At 39.2% G+C, this 13,982-nt stretch overlaps 2 protein-coding genes across 14 annotated transcripts in view; one reads left to right on the plus strand and one right to left on the minus strand.

Annotated features, from left to right (window-relative positions):
- PCDH9 (protocadherin 9) overlaps positions 1-13,982 on the plus strand; it is an 800,116-nt gene that overhangs the window by 439,864 nt on the left and 346,270 nt on the right. For 5 of the 13 annotated variants that reach the window (XR_013945258.1, XM_080577017.1, XM_080577022.1 and 2 more), the window contains one exon: positions 2,795-2,870. Coding sequence is in view for 10 of the 13 variants with exons in the window: in XM_080577017.1 (XP_080433143.1) it covers positions 2,795-2,870 (76 nt within the window). In the remaining 3 variants the exon portion in view is untranslated. Of the gene's footprint in view, positions 1-2,668; positions 2,871-3,763; positions 4,023-13,982 lie in introns of those variants that run through there. The other 8 variants (XR_013945259.1, XM_080577030.1, XM_080577015.1 and 5 more) reach the window with 3 other exon arrangements.
- LOC308187742 (uncharacterized protein) overlaps positions 1-13,982 on the minus strand; it is a gene marked incomplete at its 5' end in the record, with an annotated part of 533,458 nt that overhangs the window by 337,914 nt on the left and 181,562 nt on the right. The gene's annotated exons all lie outside the window — the stretch shown is intronic.

A 13,982-nucleotide genomic window follows, 5' to 3' on the forward strand; every position in this document is an offset into this window, starting at 1 on the left:
CACCTCTGGAACTGGATCACTGCTTACATGACCTTCAGATCTTTTGTAATTCTTTATGGTTTGTAGGGTCCTTAGTGAGAGTCTCAGAAAACCATACAGCCAAGACTATATATTTTTTTTTATAATTCAAAGTATGGACTTAAAAGAACTGTCAGCTAAGGGTTTGCCAGAATTAGTGTTTGACCTCTGCCATTTTACTGGATGACTGTCAATTTAGAATCAGAGCAGATTTTGGCTAGTATAAGGAGCTTTCTGTTAACCAAGATCAATATTTTTTGCTACATAACCCACAAAACTGGCCATTTATACAATGTTTGTTTGTTTGTTTTCTGTTTTTTTTTTTTTTTTTTTTTTTTTTTCCCCTATATTTGGGTAGTAATTAACTGCAGGACGCTAATTATTTTGCAAAATCTTAAATTGAAATTTTCATCTTCCTCGTTACTTTAAGGATTTATTTTCTTCGTCATTCATATTTTCCCATACAATCTTTTAGTTTATTTTTTAAAAGTAATGTAATCTCCTTTTCTTCTGCTGCTTACTGATTTTACTAGTGACATAAATTCTTACTTTAGAAAAACAGATCTCTAAATTTGTGTTACTGAAAATAATTGTGGGAAGAGAAGATTTTAAGCTGTGTGGTTAAGAATATTACTATTTTGCTCATACTCAAAGCAAAGAGTCTGCTAATAATTCAAAAAATTCTTCAGCACGGCAATTCCAGGGGGAAAATATAAGAAAAAATAGCAAAGTGTGAAGCAAAAGATCACTTAGTGATAGAATATCACTAGGTCCTCTGTTGATATAAACTAATACAGCTCAATGACTCAGAGGATCTGTTCACTTTTTTTTTTTTTTTTTTCCTACTACAGCATTCTAATCCTAGAGCTAGGAAAGGAACTTAAAAGTAAAATACTAATTATAAAATAACAGCCACGAGCAAATAGTATTACATTAATTTCTATACTGATTTACACAGTAATCTAAAATTGACTTAATCAACTATGTATGTCCACCCAAGGGAGGTGACTAAAAAGAAGCCTTATAGAAAACATTGATCATCATGTAAAATGGTAGCAATTACCATTAACAAATAGTTTTAATAAGCAAATACACAGTTAATACTATTAACTTGAGGTTTTTCTCATTTAGTAAATAAATAAATAAATCAGTTAAGATTAATGTAAACTTTTTGAATCACCTCTTTATTTTAAAGCTTTCTAGCTAACCAGATCACTTTGGCTCCCTGATGCTGAAACTAATTTTTGAGGGAAGATGTGCTTAACTTAATTTAACCACCCTCTTGAGATGATCTTGAACTAGTTGTTTCTGATGCTTCAAAAATGCAGCATTCTGATCTATGAAGACCTGTAATATTCCTTTCATGAATCCCACAGTTGCTCTTGCTAAACAGTTCACACTAGTGCTATCCGCTCTGGAGCTCTTGGGTAATCACTGTACCATTCTGTGGCTACAACTCACAAAGTCAGGTTACTTCTCCAGATAAAAGAGGTTCAAAATCAATAATGGCTAACTAAACCAAATGTACAATGTGGATTTTATTTTTTATTTTTATTTTTTTTTTCCTAAGAAGTTCAGGAAGAGTTGTAATTCTGGCTGTCATTCACGGTGTTGCTTTGAGCAAAAATGTCATTTATTTATTATTTGTCTTATGGAAGTGATAATTTCATATTCCTTCATTGCATTCTATGATTCTATGCTGACCACTGTGGTTTCACAGTTACATTATCAATGCTAAATATCCATATTAGTTATATAGTTGATATCAGCTAAGTGTAAGTGTACATCCTTCAGTTCTTGAAAAATGACAAAGAAAACAACGCGGTTTTTTCTGTTTAACTTGGTGGGCTTTCTTGGTGAGCTTTTCTCTTCTTTCCCTTTCCCTTTCCCTTTCCCTTTCCCTTTCCCTTTCCCTTTCCCCTTCCCCTTCCCCTTCCCCTTCCCCTTCCCCTTCCCCTTCCCCTTCCCCTTCCCCTTCCCCTTCCCCTTCCCCTTCCCCTTCCCCTTCCCCTTCCCCTTCCCCTTCCCCTTCCCCTTCCCTTCCCTTCCCTTCCCTTCCCTTCCCTTCCCTTCCCTTCCCTTCCCTTCCCTTCCCTTCCCTTCCCTTCCCTTCCCTTCCCTTCCCTTCCCTTCCCTTCCCTTCCCTTCCCTTCCCTTCCCTTTTCTCAATTCTCATTTCTTTTATTTTTATTCATTCTTTTCTTTTCCAGTATGAACTGTGATAATACAGGTTTTTTACCTCAGAAATATAGGCTTATTACATTTTCTGATACTGTTTGCCTTTCATAAAGTACTTTGCAAAAGCTTCTGCTTCTCAGAAATAGTTTTAAAATGATAAAAAACATACCTAAAGGTCTACTGATCACTTTCTTATGAAAAGATTACTGCACAGCTCATGTGCAGACCTTTAACATTTTTCTCTCCTGCCTGCCATCTTCCCTGGGTTTCTCCAAAAGCAATCAAAAAGGAAAAAAAATAAATTAAAACAAAACAAAAACAACAAACAAACAAAAACAAAGTAAACCTGATAGTAACAAAGCCTTATAAACATTGCCAGTATTTGTATTTCAAAAGTTTAAAAAAATAAATAAATGTCAGGAGAACACAAAAGAAGAGCACTAATCAGTGTGTCCTGTGCTCTTCTTTGTAGTCCCAGCGCCGTGTTACATTTCACCTCCCCGATGGCTCCCAGGAAAGCTGCAGTGACAGTGGTCTGGGAGACCACGAGCCAGTGGGTGGTGGAACCCTGATCTCACACCCTCTCCCTCTGGTTCAGCCGCAGGACGAATTCTATGACCAGGCCTCACCGGACAAGAGGACTGAAGCTGATGGCAACTCTGACCCCAACTCGGGTGAGTCACCCTCACTGCTCTGGCTTCTCTGAGTTGCTTTGGTAATTCTTTTCCATCCCTTTGAGCTTTGTAATAGTAGAGATGTTTTTAAGTGCATGTGGGATATGATTTTAGTTCATAACAGTTGGTAGAAAATAGTGTAATTTGCCTGAAGTGCCTCATATTGTAATTTATAGAAAAAAACATGCCCAGTGAGAAAGAAACACATCTCCAGACAGTTGCACAGTGAGAACAGCTGAAAATACTAGAAGGTAGTGAGCTTTTCTTGGTAATTGTTTGCAGTGCTGCTGTCATTTAGCATTGGTCTTTTGTTTCAGGACAGCCATTCTAAATACACATTAAAAGAGGAAGGACATGGTGGTTGAGTGACCTGTTAGACTAACCTAGTAAATCAGTGAAGCACTGAAAAATGCAATTCCAAATTTATATAACACACCTATTATTCCCCCTTCTAACAGAAAGAAACATAGAGTTTCTTTGTTGGGTTGGAATGGCATGATGTTATGCTTTTTTGGAACTGTTGGATGTGTATTTTAATGTATGTGCCTACTTTTGGAAATTCTTCCTTTCCTTCTGTATAATAAATGTGCATGATTGAAGTGATTGTGACAGTCAGTACAAAAAAAAAAAAAAAGTGCAGTCTTAAGCAATACTATGACTAGTATTTTTGCATTGGAAGATGGAGACTTATACATACTGAAAACTGGGAGAGGGCAATAACACTGCCCTTAAGCTTTCTGTTTTCTGTCTGGAATGTGGAGTCAAAGATTAAAAGGTAAAAGTTAAAAGTTTTATCTGTGCTCTCGGAAGGTAATTGAACTTTCATTCTCCTGCATCTCAGGCGTACAAAAATAAGAATTAGTTTCTTTCTGACATTTCTCCCTTTTGTATAGATGAGTAAACTTTCACTGGACCTGTACAACCAGGAAAGAAGGTGGCCCTGGGATCTGCTGCACGAAATTCAGGTCCATGTTCTCATTTGGGCAGAGCTGGATCTGAATTACGACATTTAAATCATGGTTGATGAGAATGTAAACTGTGGAATATTGGCTTTAGTAGCATTTTTCTTATATCTTTAATGGGAAGTCAGAGAGGGTATGTTGGGTAAAACTCTACGAAAAAAAATAAAATAATTGAAAATCCTTTCTCAAAGTTTTGTTCTAGTTTCCTTTTCCCCTTCTCCCACCCCCCCCCCCTTTTTTTTTTTTTTTCCCTGAATATTTTTTTCCTTTTTTTCCCCCACAAAAACAGAAATGTTGGTGGGGCTATGATCTTAAACCCTAAATATGTAGAAATGCAAAGAACTATAATAGGCTAGCAACTATGAATGACTTTGGAACAAGAAGGTACATTTGTTTAAGCAAGTGAGGGCCTTAAGTAGTATTATCGTGTTAATTCTCTGACCACGTATGAGATGTGTGAAAGATTTAACAAGATCAGAGAGGAGTTGTAAGGCGTCATTGCATGTTGGCACTGCTGCATTGGCTTCACAGTCTCTGAATTGCACAACTCTTCAGAATGTGACATATAGATCTCCAGAAGAGTTCAGAAAAACGTGCTCAGTAAACTTTGTATCAAGCTACTAAAAGCGTGATTTTTACAAATTTTCTGTCAAGAATGTTGTGCAAATGTAGTATTTTAATTACCAGTAATATATTCATTCCTAATACAGTCAGCAATAGAAAATCAGAGTGAATGAGTGTTAAAGGCTACACGAAACATTTTAATATAGTCTGTAGTTACCCCTGTTTTAGTCTTGGGGATGTTAAATTCATGTCAAATTTATGAAAATCTAACCAACAATTAATCTGTACTGATGTTTGGTGAAGTATTGAGGTATAGGCCTTTTGCCTTTTATCAAACTGAATTAGAGCGGTGTCGTGGTTTCACCCTGATGGACAGCTACATTCCACCCAACTCTCTCACTTCCCTGCCTCAAAAGGAAGAGGGGGAGAACATATGATGGAAAAGGGCTCAAGGGTAAGGCCAGGAAGATTCCCTCACCAATTACCGTTATGGGCAAAAAAGACTTCGCATAAGGGAGATTAATATAACTGACTGTTGATTATCAACAGACTACAGCAGTGAGAAACTAAAAGCAAATCAAAAATGCATTCCCCCTCATCCACCCTCTTATACCTCCTCCCCAGAGCAGTGCAGGGGAATGGGGAATGGGGGTTGCGATCAGTCCGTAACATTTTGTCACTTGCTACTCCTTCATGGTCACTCTCTGCCCCTGCACCATCATGGTCTCCCTCCCATGGGGCACTGTCCTTCCAGAACTGATCCTGTGTGGGCTTCCCACAGGCAGCAGCTCTTCAAGAACTGCTCCAGTATGGGTCTGTACCACAGCATCCATCCCCCAGGAGCAAACTGCTCCAGCACGGGTCTCCCACAGGCTGCAGCTTCCCTCAGGCCCCCTACTGCTGGGTGGGCTCCTCTCCACTGGCTGCAGCTCCGGCCCGGGGCCTGCTCCTGCGGGGGCTCTCCGTGGGCTGCAGCCTCCTCCAGGCCCCATCCACCTGCTCCACCAGGGGCTCCTCCACGGGCTGCAGCGTGGAGATCTGCTTCATGTGGGACCCATGGGCTGCAGGGGGACAGCCTGCTCCACCAGGGGCCTCTGCACAGGGCGCAGGGGAACTGCTGCTGCGTGCCTTGAGCACCTCCTGCCCTCCTTCTGCAGTGACCTTGGTGTCTTCAGGGTTCTTTCTCACTCCTCACTCTCCCAGCTGCTGTTGCACAAAGCTTTTTTTTTTTTTTTTTTTTTTTCCCATTTCTTAAATCTGCTGTCACAGAGCCCCCACTAATGTTGGTCACTGGCTCGGCTCTGGCCAGCAGCGGGTCACTTTTGGAGACATCCAGAACTGTCCTTTATCTAACATGGGGCAGCTTCTGGGCTCTTCTCACAGAGACCACCCTGTACCCCTCTGCTACCAAAAATTTGCCATTTAAACACGATAGAAATGGACACTGAAACAGTACATTCTATATCTCACCAAATCTCACAGACTACCAAAGGAATGAATGATATAGTCATTAATATGACAGAAATCATCCTAGGAAAACCCTAGGCAGGAAAGGAGTGATGCTGCCCATTAGATGGATTTGACTTATTCAGTATAAAGTTATTGTCTAGGCATTGTGTCAGAAGTTATTCTGGTACTGGAGGCACAAGTTTTTGGATGAGATATGAAATGGGAGTTTAAAGCAGTTTATGGTTATTGAAGACACTGTGGCAATTTTCAGAAGAGGAAAATGTTAGCTGGTGATTGGGCAAAATTACTTTGTGGATATTTAGATATGTTCATGGTTAAAATACCTGGTGCATTATCATCTTGACATTGTATTCCTTGACACTTTTAATATGAATTTCTAGTCCTATTGCAGTGAAATGTTAAACAGTAGTTGTATTAAACATTTTGGTGGCCATTTAAGGGATTGCTGTTTATGAAAATTCTTGGGGTATTCTGAGGTAAAAGAGATGCGATAAAATGATGGAAAAATATCTTAGTGGAGAGTAAAAATATCCCTATCTACATGTATTGCTGCCTGCTTTAGGTGACAAATGTTGATAAAGGGTATCTTATTTTATCTGTTTCAACTGAAAAGAAAGAGAAGTACTTATGGGAGTGTTTTCTAATACCTCCAAGAATAAAATCAGCACAAAAAAATACAGGCTTGTCCCACAATACTTTTATGAAAGATTATTCAGTAAAGGTTTGTTACAATTCATGGGAATATGTTAATCTTGATAGTAAAGTTGTTGCCTCATGGTGAGAGCAATTTTGGTTAATGGTTTTAATACTCAGTGAGTTATGTGGTTTGTTATTGTATGCTGTAAAATTGTGTAAATAAAAATGCAGCCATTGTTTCTCGATATTAGTATGTTGCTATTTTAATTATATTTTGAACAGTGACCAAAATCTGAAGGGAATGGGGGGAGGGGGCGGATGGTGTTTAAAAGTCTTAATAAATTATTACACAAAGGTATAAGAAACCTTATTGTCATAATTTCTTGCTATAAGTAACTTGTACAGAGACACAAGAGCTACGATTAGAAATTTAAAGAAAAAAAAAACATACACAGTGAGAATATGTTCATCTGACTAATCTTAAAACAGCAATCTCTCTCACTGGGGGAAACTGAAATGGAGAGAGACTGGAAACAGTAGCACTGGTAGCACTGTCAGCCACACACTGTCACTGTGGTTATGAGGAAACAACATTGTTAGAAATATGAAGTAAAAAATGAAACTTATAAGAACTTTAATAGTGATTTGTAAAATCCAAGTTTGGACTTAAATCTTTTTTTTTTTCTTTTTTTCCCTGAGTCTTTTTAAGTTCACTACGGTATTTTATCATTTCAGCATTTGCCTGATCAATGTTAACCAATTGTCAAAGAACTATGATAACCTCTCGGTTGCAATTTAGTTAATTCCACCTTTATTTCATTTGCACAATTTATCTTGTTTAAAAACAACATATCGCTACAGAGTGACACCAGCACTGTGGTTTTGTTATGCATTATTAAGTGATAATAACAAGTAATTCAAATTTACTACAGGAAGTCTCATTATTCAAGAGTCATGGTTGCAATGATTTAATTTTGCATATAATATTGATTTGTAAGGCAAGCCTTGTGTATGTTACAATGTTTTACTGAACTGTAATAGTACTGAACTGTTTTAATGCAGTGATTAAGAACCTTAGGCTTGCCTTGCCGACTGTGACTTTTCAAGAAGTATGGGCCAAGAAAAATGGCAAGCAGCATGATATTACCTGCCAACATTTTTTGTCACCATGATGACAAACAAAAGAGAAAGACTGTACATCAAGCAAAAGCACATACCAAAACAGGAGAATCTGTAGTTTCTTGGAAACTAACATTTTTGAATAATCTGAACTAATGCATATGTGTATATATATGGTTAAGTATATATTTACATATGCATATTTGGAGAGCTGTACTTGGTGTGTGAAATGCTGACCTCACATCTCACATGTTCTCCATATAAACACTGCCTTTTGCACTTGGAGGGTGTATATATTACACTTCCTATATACATTGAAAGAAGATATTCCAATGGTCAATCACCTGGTGAAAGTTCTTTACCTTTTAGCATAGCAGATAAGAATTTAGAAAACGTGAACTTTCCGTAGGACCTCAAAAAAAAAAAAAAAAACAGAAATAAAATCACTTAATGCTGTAAAATGTACTTAATGCTATGACTTTATGGCATCTTTCATTACGAAATATTTTTTTTTTTTAATGGTTTTCAATGTGTATATCATGAAATGCACTGTTGACACAAACATCTTTTATCATCAGTTATGTTAAAAATGTACAGGTGTCTGATGTATTTTGATGAGAATTATTTCTTCGGTAGTCAGTCTAAAGCTATGTTTTTGTTTGTCAGCAGTCAGGCACAGAATGTTATTTTTCACTACTGTATGTGTGGTTTTCATCAGCATCAATAAAAAACCTTGTTAGTGAAGAATTCCCTTTTCACTGTGTTTTAGTAAAGGTTGTCAGGGACTCAAATTTAGATTGGAATTGTTAATGTATCTAAGGGTTTTATGCAGCAGAGCTGTGAGTTAGAACTGTATGAAGGAAAAATGTGCCTCCTAGTGTAAAGAAAGGGAAATATGCACTTTTATGGAAATGCTTGATAAATCATATTTTGATAGCTGCAAGCTGTGGATGTGATTCATTTTTCTTCAGAAAGATAAAAAGGAATAGCATATATTTAGTGGAGTGGTAGAACTGCTCTGGGGAGAAAGTCTGAAATACACTATGGATGAATCTATGCAATAACTCCAATGGTTTAAAATCAGACAGAAATATAATATTTATGTTGTCTGATGTATGCTTAGGAAGCTAAGTAAATGCTTGTCTAGTTTTTACACCTCATTAATAAATAGTATCAATATGTTTTACATAACACAAAGTAATAACTTTATGAAAACAATGAGATGTAGAAAAAAACCATAACACAATCACTGTGTTTTGAAAGTCATCCCTTTTACTTTGGTAAAGTAAGTTTTTTACTTTTCAATGAAGTAAAAAGGCTGACCTTCAAATTAAGTACAATATTCTATTATGTACTAAGGTATTACTTTAAAATTCCAAAGGAACTTTATATTCTTGAAGTAATGGCATAATGCTGTCTACAACCAATAATGCTTGAGGATATTTTTTTTTTTTTGAGTATATTAATACTATATGGGTAAGTCTGCCTGATAAATACCTGAGTTCTCACATTTTAATAAACCTAATACTAGAGTGGTTTAGCCAAATGATGTCAGGGGTATTAAATCATACTATAATTCCAGTAATAAGTAGAAATAGCTCTGTGGCAGTGGTTTAATTATGATTAAAGTTCAGAGTAATGGCAAGATGGTCTCGTATTACACTTGGTCATATGATAGGATCCCATGCGGAGAAGCTAAGCCTTTCAAGCAAAGAGCTTTGGTTTTATAGTGTCACTATCATTACACCCAGTAGGTGATGATCGTTTAACTTTGCAGGCATACCCTCTGCTTAATCCTGCCTTTCATTTTGCTGTCTCAAAAGTTGCTTGTCATACTTGGCAATATTGGAATCCATAGCTGAACATCCTAAATGTAGGAAGAAGTGCTTCTATTAATGTTTTCGCTCTAGATAAATCACTGTCCATCGCTATCCTTGTGTTTTCATAATACGAGACTCTGTGTGAACTAAAATAGGAACATTTGCCTTTGAGTCATTTCCTCCATTTCATTAAACACAAGTTCATACCTCACACAGAATCTTACACTGTCACATTTAGCTACAGGCAAGTAGGAGTAAGAAAAACTGGAGTCAAGTTGGTGAATTAGCCTACTGAAGAGCTATAAAATAGTCTGAAGTCTAAATTCAGTATTAGTCCATGCATTTATTTCTTTAAAAAGTTAAATAGCAGCTGAGAGGTATACAGGAGATTGCTGTCTCTTTACATCTCTTTGGTACCTCCTTACACTGAGGATTTTAAAACTATCTTGGTTTAGAAAAGCCACTTCATGACATCTAACCTGTTCTCCTCTCTTTTCCCCATGCACCAAAGCTAATTGGAGAGTAAATCAAGATGGTAGAGCCATTGCATGGGCAGTGAGAGGGCAACTGGTCCTATTGCTGCTCTGAGATGAACACCTAATGTGTCTGAACTTGCTAGCTTCTGCGGCCATCCAAGACAAGAAAGTTCAGGTCTTTAGCAGTGAGTTCAAAAGGCTAGATGGGGCATGGGGACTGTTCAGACTTGCAAGAAAAAGTTTGAAAGCTCTGAGGATTAAAAGAATGGGAAGGTTGCATACTAGGTGAAAGCTGGTGCCCATGATTACCATTGCTGCTGACACCCACTCCTGTTTAGACCCACAGATACTTTTGCCAGTGGTACAGGCTAAAACAAAAGATGATTTAAGGAATTGTGCAGAGTTATTTTTTCACATCGGTAAGAGTTATCTTCTCACAAGGCTTTTCTTCTTATCACAGTAAATCTGCTGCATAGGTTTTTGAAGTTTTAAAGCATTATCATTACCTAGTCAAACCTCTGACATAGCACAGTGCATATGATTTCACACAAAATTTCTTAAATCAAGCCTGTATTTTAAAATAGTCCAGTGGCTCATTTCCCTTGGTGATAAAACTGGATACTGTATACATAATGTCTGAATACATTTAGCTTCACTGTCTAGCTCTTGTCTTTGAGACTGTAGAGCCCTTTGTCAATGGAAGTCTTTCACTTCCACAGTGCATAGATTTCTGAGACCCAGGGGACTACTTTGACTAGTACAGCTTCCTGCATAATACAAGTCAAAAATCCTACCCGGTAACTTCTACAAAAGTCTGTATCTTCAGGTTACATCTATAGCTTATGTTTCAGAATGATTTGTTGATTTAATGATTTCCATTGACATAAGAAACTATTCAGATGTTTACTGACTTTGATTGAATTACCTTTTAACTTTTCATTTGATAAACAAGATGCTTGCTGTCCATAGTTAAGACACTGTAGCCTTAAGCTGGGGAAAACAAGGAAACCTTGAATAAAATAGGGAGGCTGGTAGCCTTGTGTAGTCTTAAGCTGAGAAAATAAGGAAACCTTAAAGAAAATAGGGAGACCAGTAGCTTTGATCTAGGAGAAGCAAGGGAGATAAGGGATGAAAGGTAAAAAACAAAGACACAAACAGCTGCAAGAAGATTCCAGACTGACCTATGGTAACTTTTTGCTCATTGAGGGTCATTAACAAATTAAAAATCACACCCATCAAAATGTTAATGTATGCTAATATAGGATTTGGTGCCCCCCCCCCCCCCAAGTCCTCTATAATGCGCAAACTCAGTAGAGAGAGAGAGTTTCACAAGTTTGCTTTGTATAAATAATGGTGATTCAAGCCAGAGGTGTGTTTGGTTTGTGGAAGATCACTAGGCACCTGACTCTGCGGAGGTATAGAATTAATTATTTAATTAAAAGACCTTTGTGTGGATACCGATTCTGTGTGCTTATTGGCGGGGTGCACTGAGCACAAACCTATGGATAACAACATGGTGCTCATGTCATCTTGGATCTGTAATAAATTGGTTAGTTTTTTTTTCTAGCATTTTGCAAAATTTTGCAATTTTTTGTTCTTCAGCACTTGAAAAATAATGTATTGGTCCCATATCTGTCCAGAACATAAAAGAATAGTGAATCATTCAGTCCTTTCTAACAGGTTTACAGATAAACAACATAAACAACAGTTTCAAGTTCAATTCACCAACAAACAAACATACAAGCAAATAAACGAAACACATAACTCTTCTAAAACAGAGACAATTTTTTATTATTATTATTTTTTATATCAGTTTGTGTCTATGTAATTCCTTGCTTTGACCTGAGTGGGTATTCTTCCATACCTCATGAGCATGCTATTGAACAGTGCTTTTCAGCAGTAATACAGCAATTCATTTTTCTATCTTTTAAAGACTTTCCCTAAGAAATAAAAGTAAAAAGCAAAACTGAATAGATATATCTTTAATCGTGGTTAAGAAAATTAGAAGAGCTTTATTAGCATTCTAGATGTTCCATCAGATAACTATACTCAAGACAATGTACTTTAAAAAAATGTAATAGTGTTTGAGAATTTTGAGGTTGCTTTTCTGAAATTCAGTGAAAGCTGTCACTACCAGCTATGACTTTTTGTTACATTGATATTGAGATTCATTTTCTGATATTTCACATTCTGGTTCTAATGGAGTCTTAGCAGTGCAACTCCTATTCCCAATGGCAAACACTTGTTTAAAAGAAAGATTATAGATGCGAGAGTAAAGGTGTTGAGTTTAGCATGGAATTGCTAATTTCAAGTGGTTACAAATTATAAGTGGAATTAGAATTACTGATGGCTCTGATGTGAGGAGTAACCCCATGCAGCAAGAATAAATCCATTGCACCAGTACAGGCTAGGGTCTGACCAACTAGAAAGCAGCTTTGCAGTAGCAAAGCTTGGGGTCCTGGTGGACAGCAAGCTGACCATGAGCCAGCAGTGTGTCTTTGAAGAAAAGAAAGCCAAAAACTTACTGGACTGCGTTAGGCAGCGCTGAGGGAAGATGATCCTTCCCCTCTGCTCAGCACAGGTGAGACACATCTAGGTGCTGAATTCAGTACAGACTTCCCACTACAAAAAGAAAATATATATAGATACCTGGTGGGGAAGGGGAGGAGTAGAGATGGGTTCAGACTCTTCTCAGTGGTACGCCAAATGAAAGGAGAAGGGGCAACAGTCACAAACTACATACAAAGAAATTCTGTTTAAGCATAAGAAACAAACAAGCAAGCAACAAACACCACTTTCTTAAGGCCAGGGTGATAGAACTCTGCACCAAGTTATCCAAAGAGGTTGTAAAGTCTCCACATTTGGACATTTTGAAAATCCTATTCAACATGGCTCCAGCTGCTCCTGGGAGATTGGTCAAAACAATCTACATAGGTCCTTTCCAACCTCAAATGTTCTGTGATTTTGCAATTCTCTGAATTTGTCTTATATAAACTGTAAAATATAGATGTGAAGAAGGAAATTTTTCAGCAAGGACGTCGTGCGGATCGGCTGCAGCGAGGGCTCCTGGCAGGGATACGAACGGATCCAATCCCTAATCCCCCCCCAATAACGCGGCGCAGAACCGCTTGCTCAGAGCCGCAGCACTGGCCCCCTCCCCCCGAGCAGGCAGGAGCTGTGCTTGTGCCGCCGCGGTCGTTGACGTGCTGCGGGCGGAGCCAGGGGTGACGGCAGCCCACCCACCCCCTGGCGCTATGAGAGCAGTCCCCAGGGAGCGCCGCGATTCAGGAGCGCCGCCAACAGGACGCGGTAGCAGGACCGGCTTGGCAGTTAGCGCAGGCAGTTTGCGCGGCGCAGTTCAAGCAGGGCAGGGAGGAAGACGAGGAGGATCCTTTCCCACCTCCCTTTCTCTTCCCCTCTTCTCCTCGGGCAACGCTTCCTCGTTGCACCTAGACCTCACCATGGTGGGCACCCATCGCAGCAGCCGGTCCGAGGCGGCAACCCAAACGGAGGAGATGCTGCCTCTCTGGACTCATGTGGGCACTCAGGTGGATCCCCTGAGGGGGGAAGTGGCAGTCCAGACAGGTGCCTGTGGGGAGCTCTGGAATCTGGAGACCCACCTGGGTCCTGAGGGAGGAAAGGGCTGTCATGGGTGCAGATGTGCCCTGCTTAAGGAACTCCTTGAGCAGGTGGCTGGGCTGCAGCGAGGAATCGGCAGCCTGAGGGGCTCCTGGGAGTCTCTGAGGGTAACAGACAGGAGGTGTCAGCTTGCCCCTGCTGATACCCTGCAGCCCCCTCCTATGTCCCTGCCAGTGGTAGAAGCTGACCCAGCTGATCACATGCAGGACAGAGGGCTTGACCGCCCACAAGAGAAAAGGGGCTGGACCCCTCGTCACAGCTTGCAGCAGAAAGAGACGTTTGCCCCCAACACCCACGATGCCATCAACCCCCATGGTGTCCTTGGGAAATAGATTTGAGGCTCTTAGGCAGGAAAAGGAAGACGTTGAGGGTCTGGACAGTAGTCCGAATCCAGGAAGCAACCCTGAGAAGCGTGTCAACATTGGG

This window comes from Anser brachyrhynchus, assembly GCF_964034855.1.
Source record: "Anser brachyrhynchus genome assembly, chromosome: 1".
NCBI classification, from domain to species: Eukaryota; Metazoa; Chordata; class Aves; order Anseriformes; family Anatidae; genus Anser; species Anser brachyrhynchus.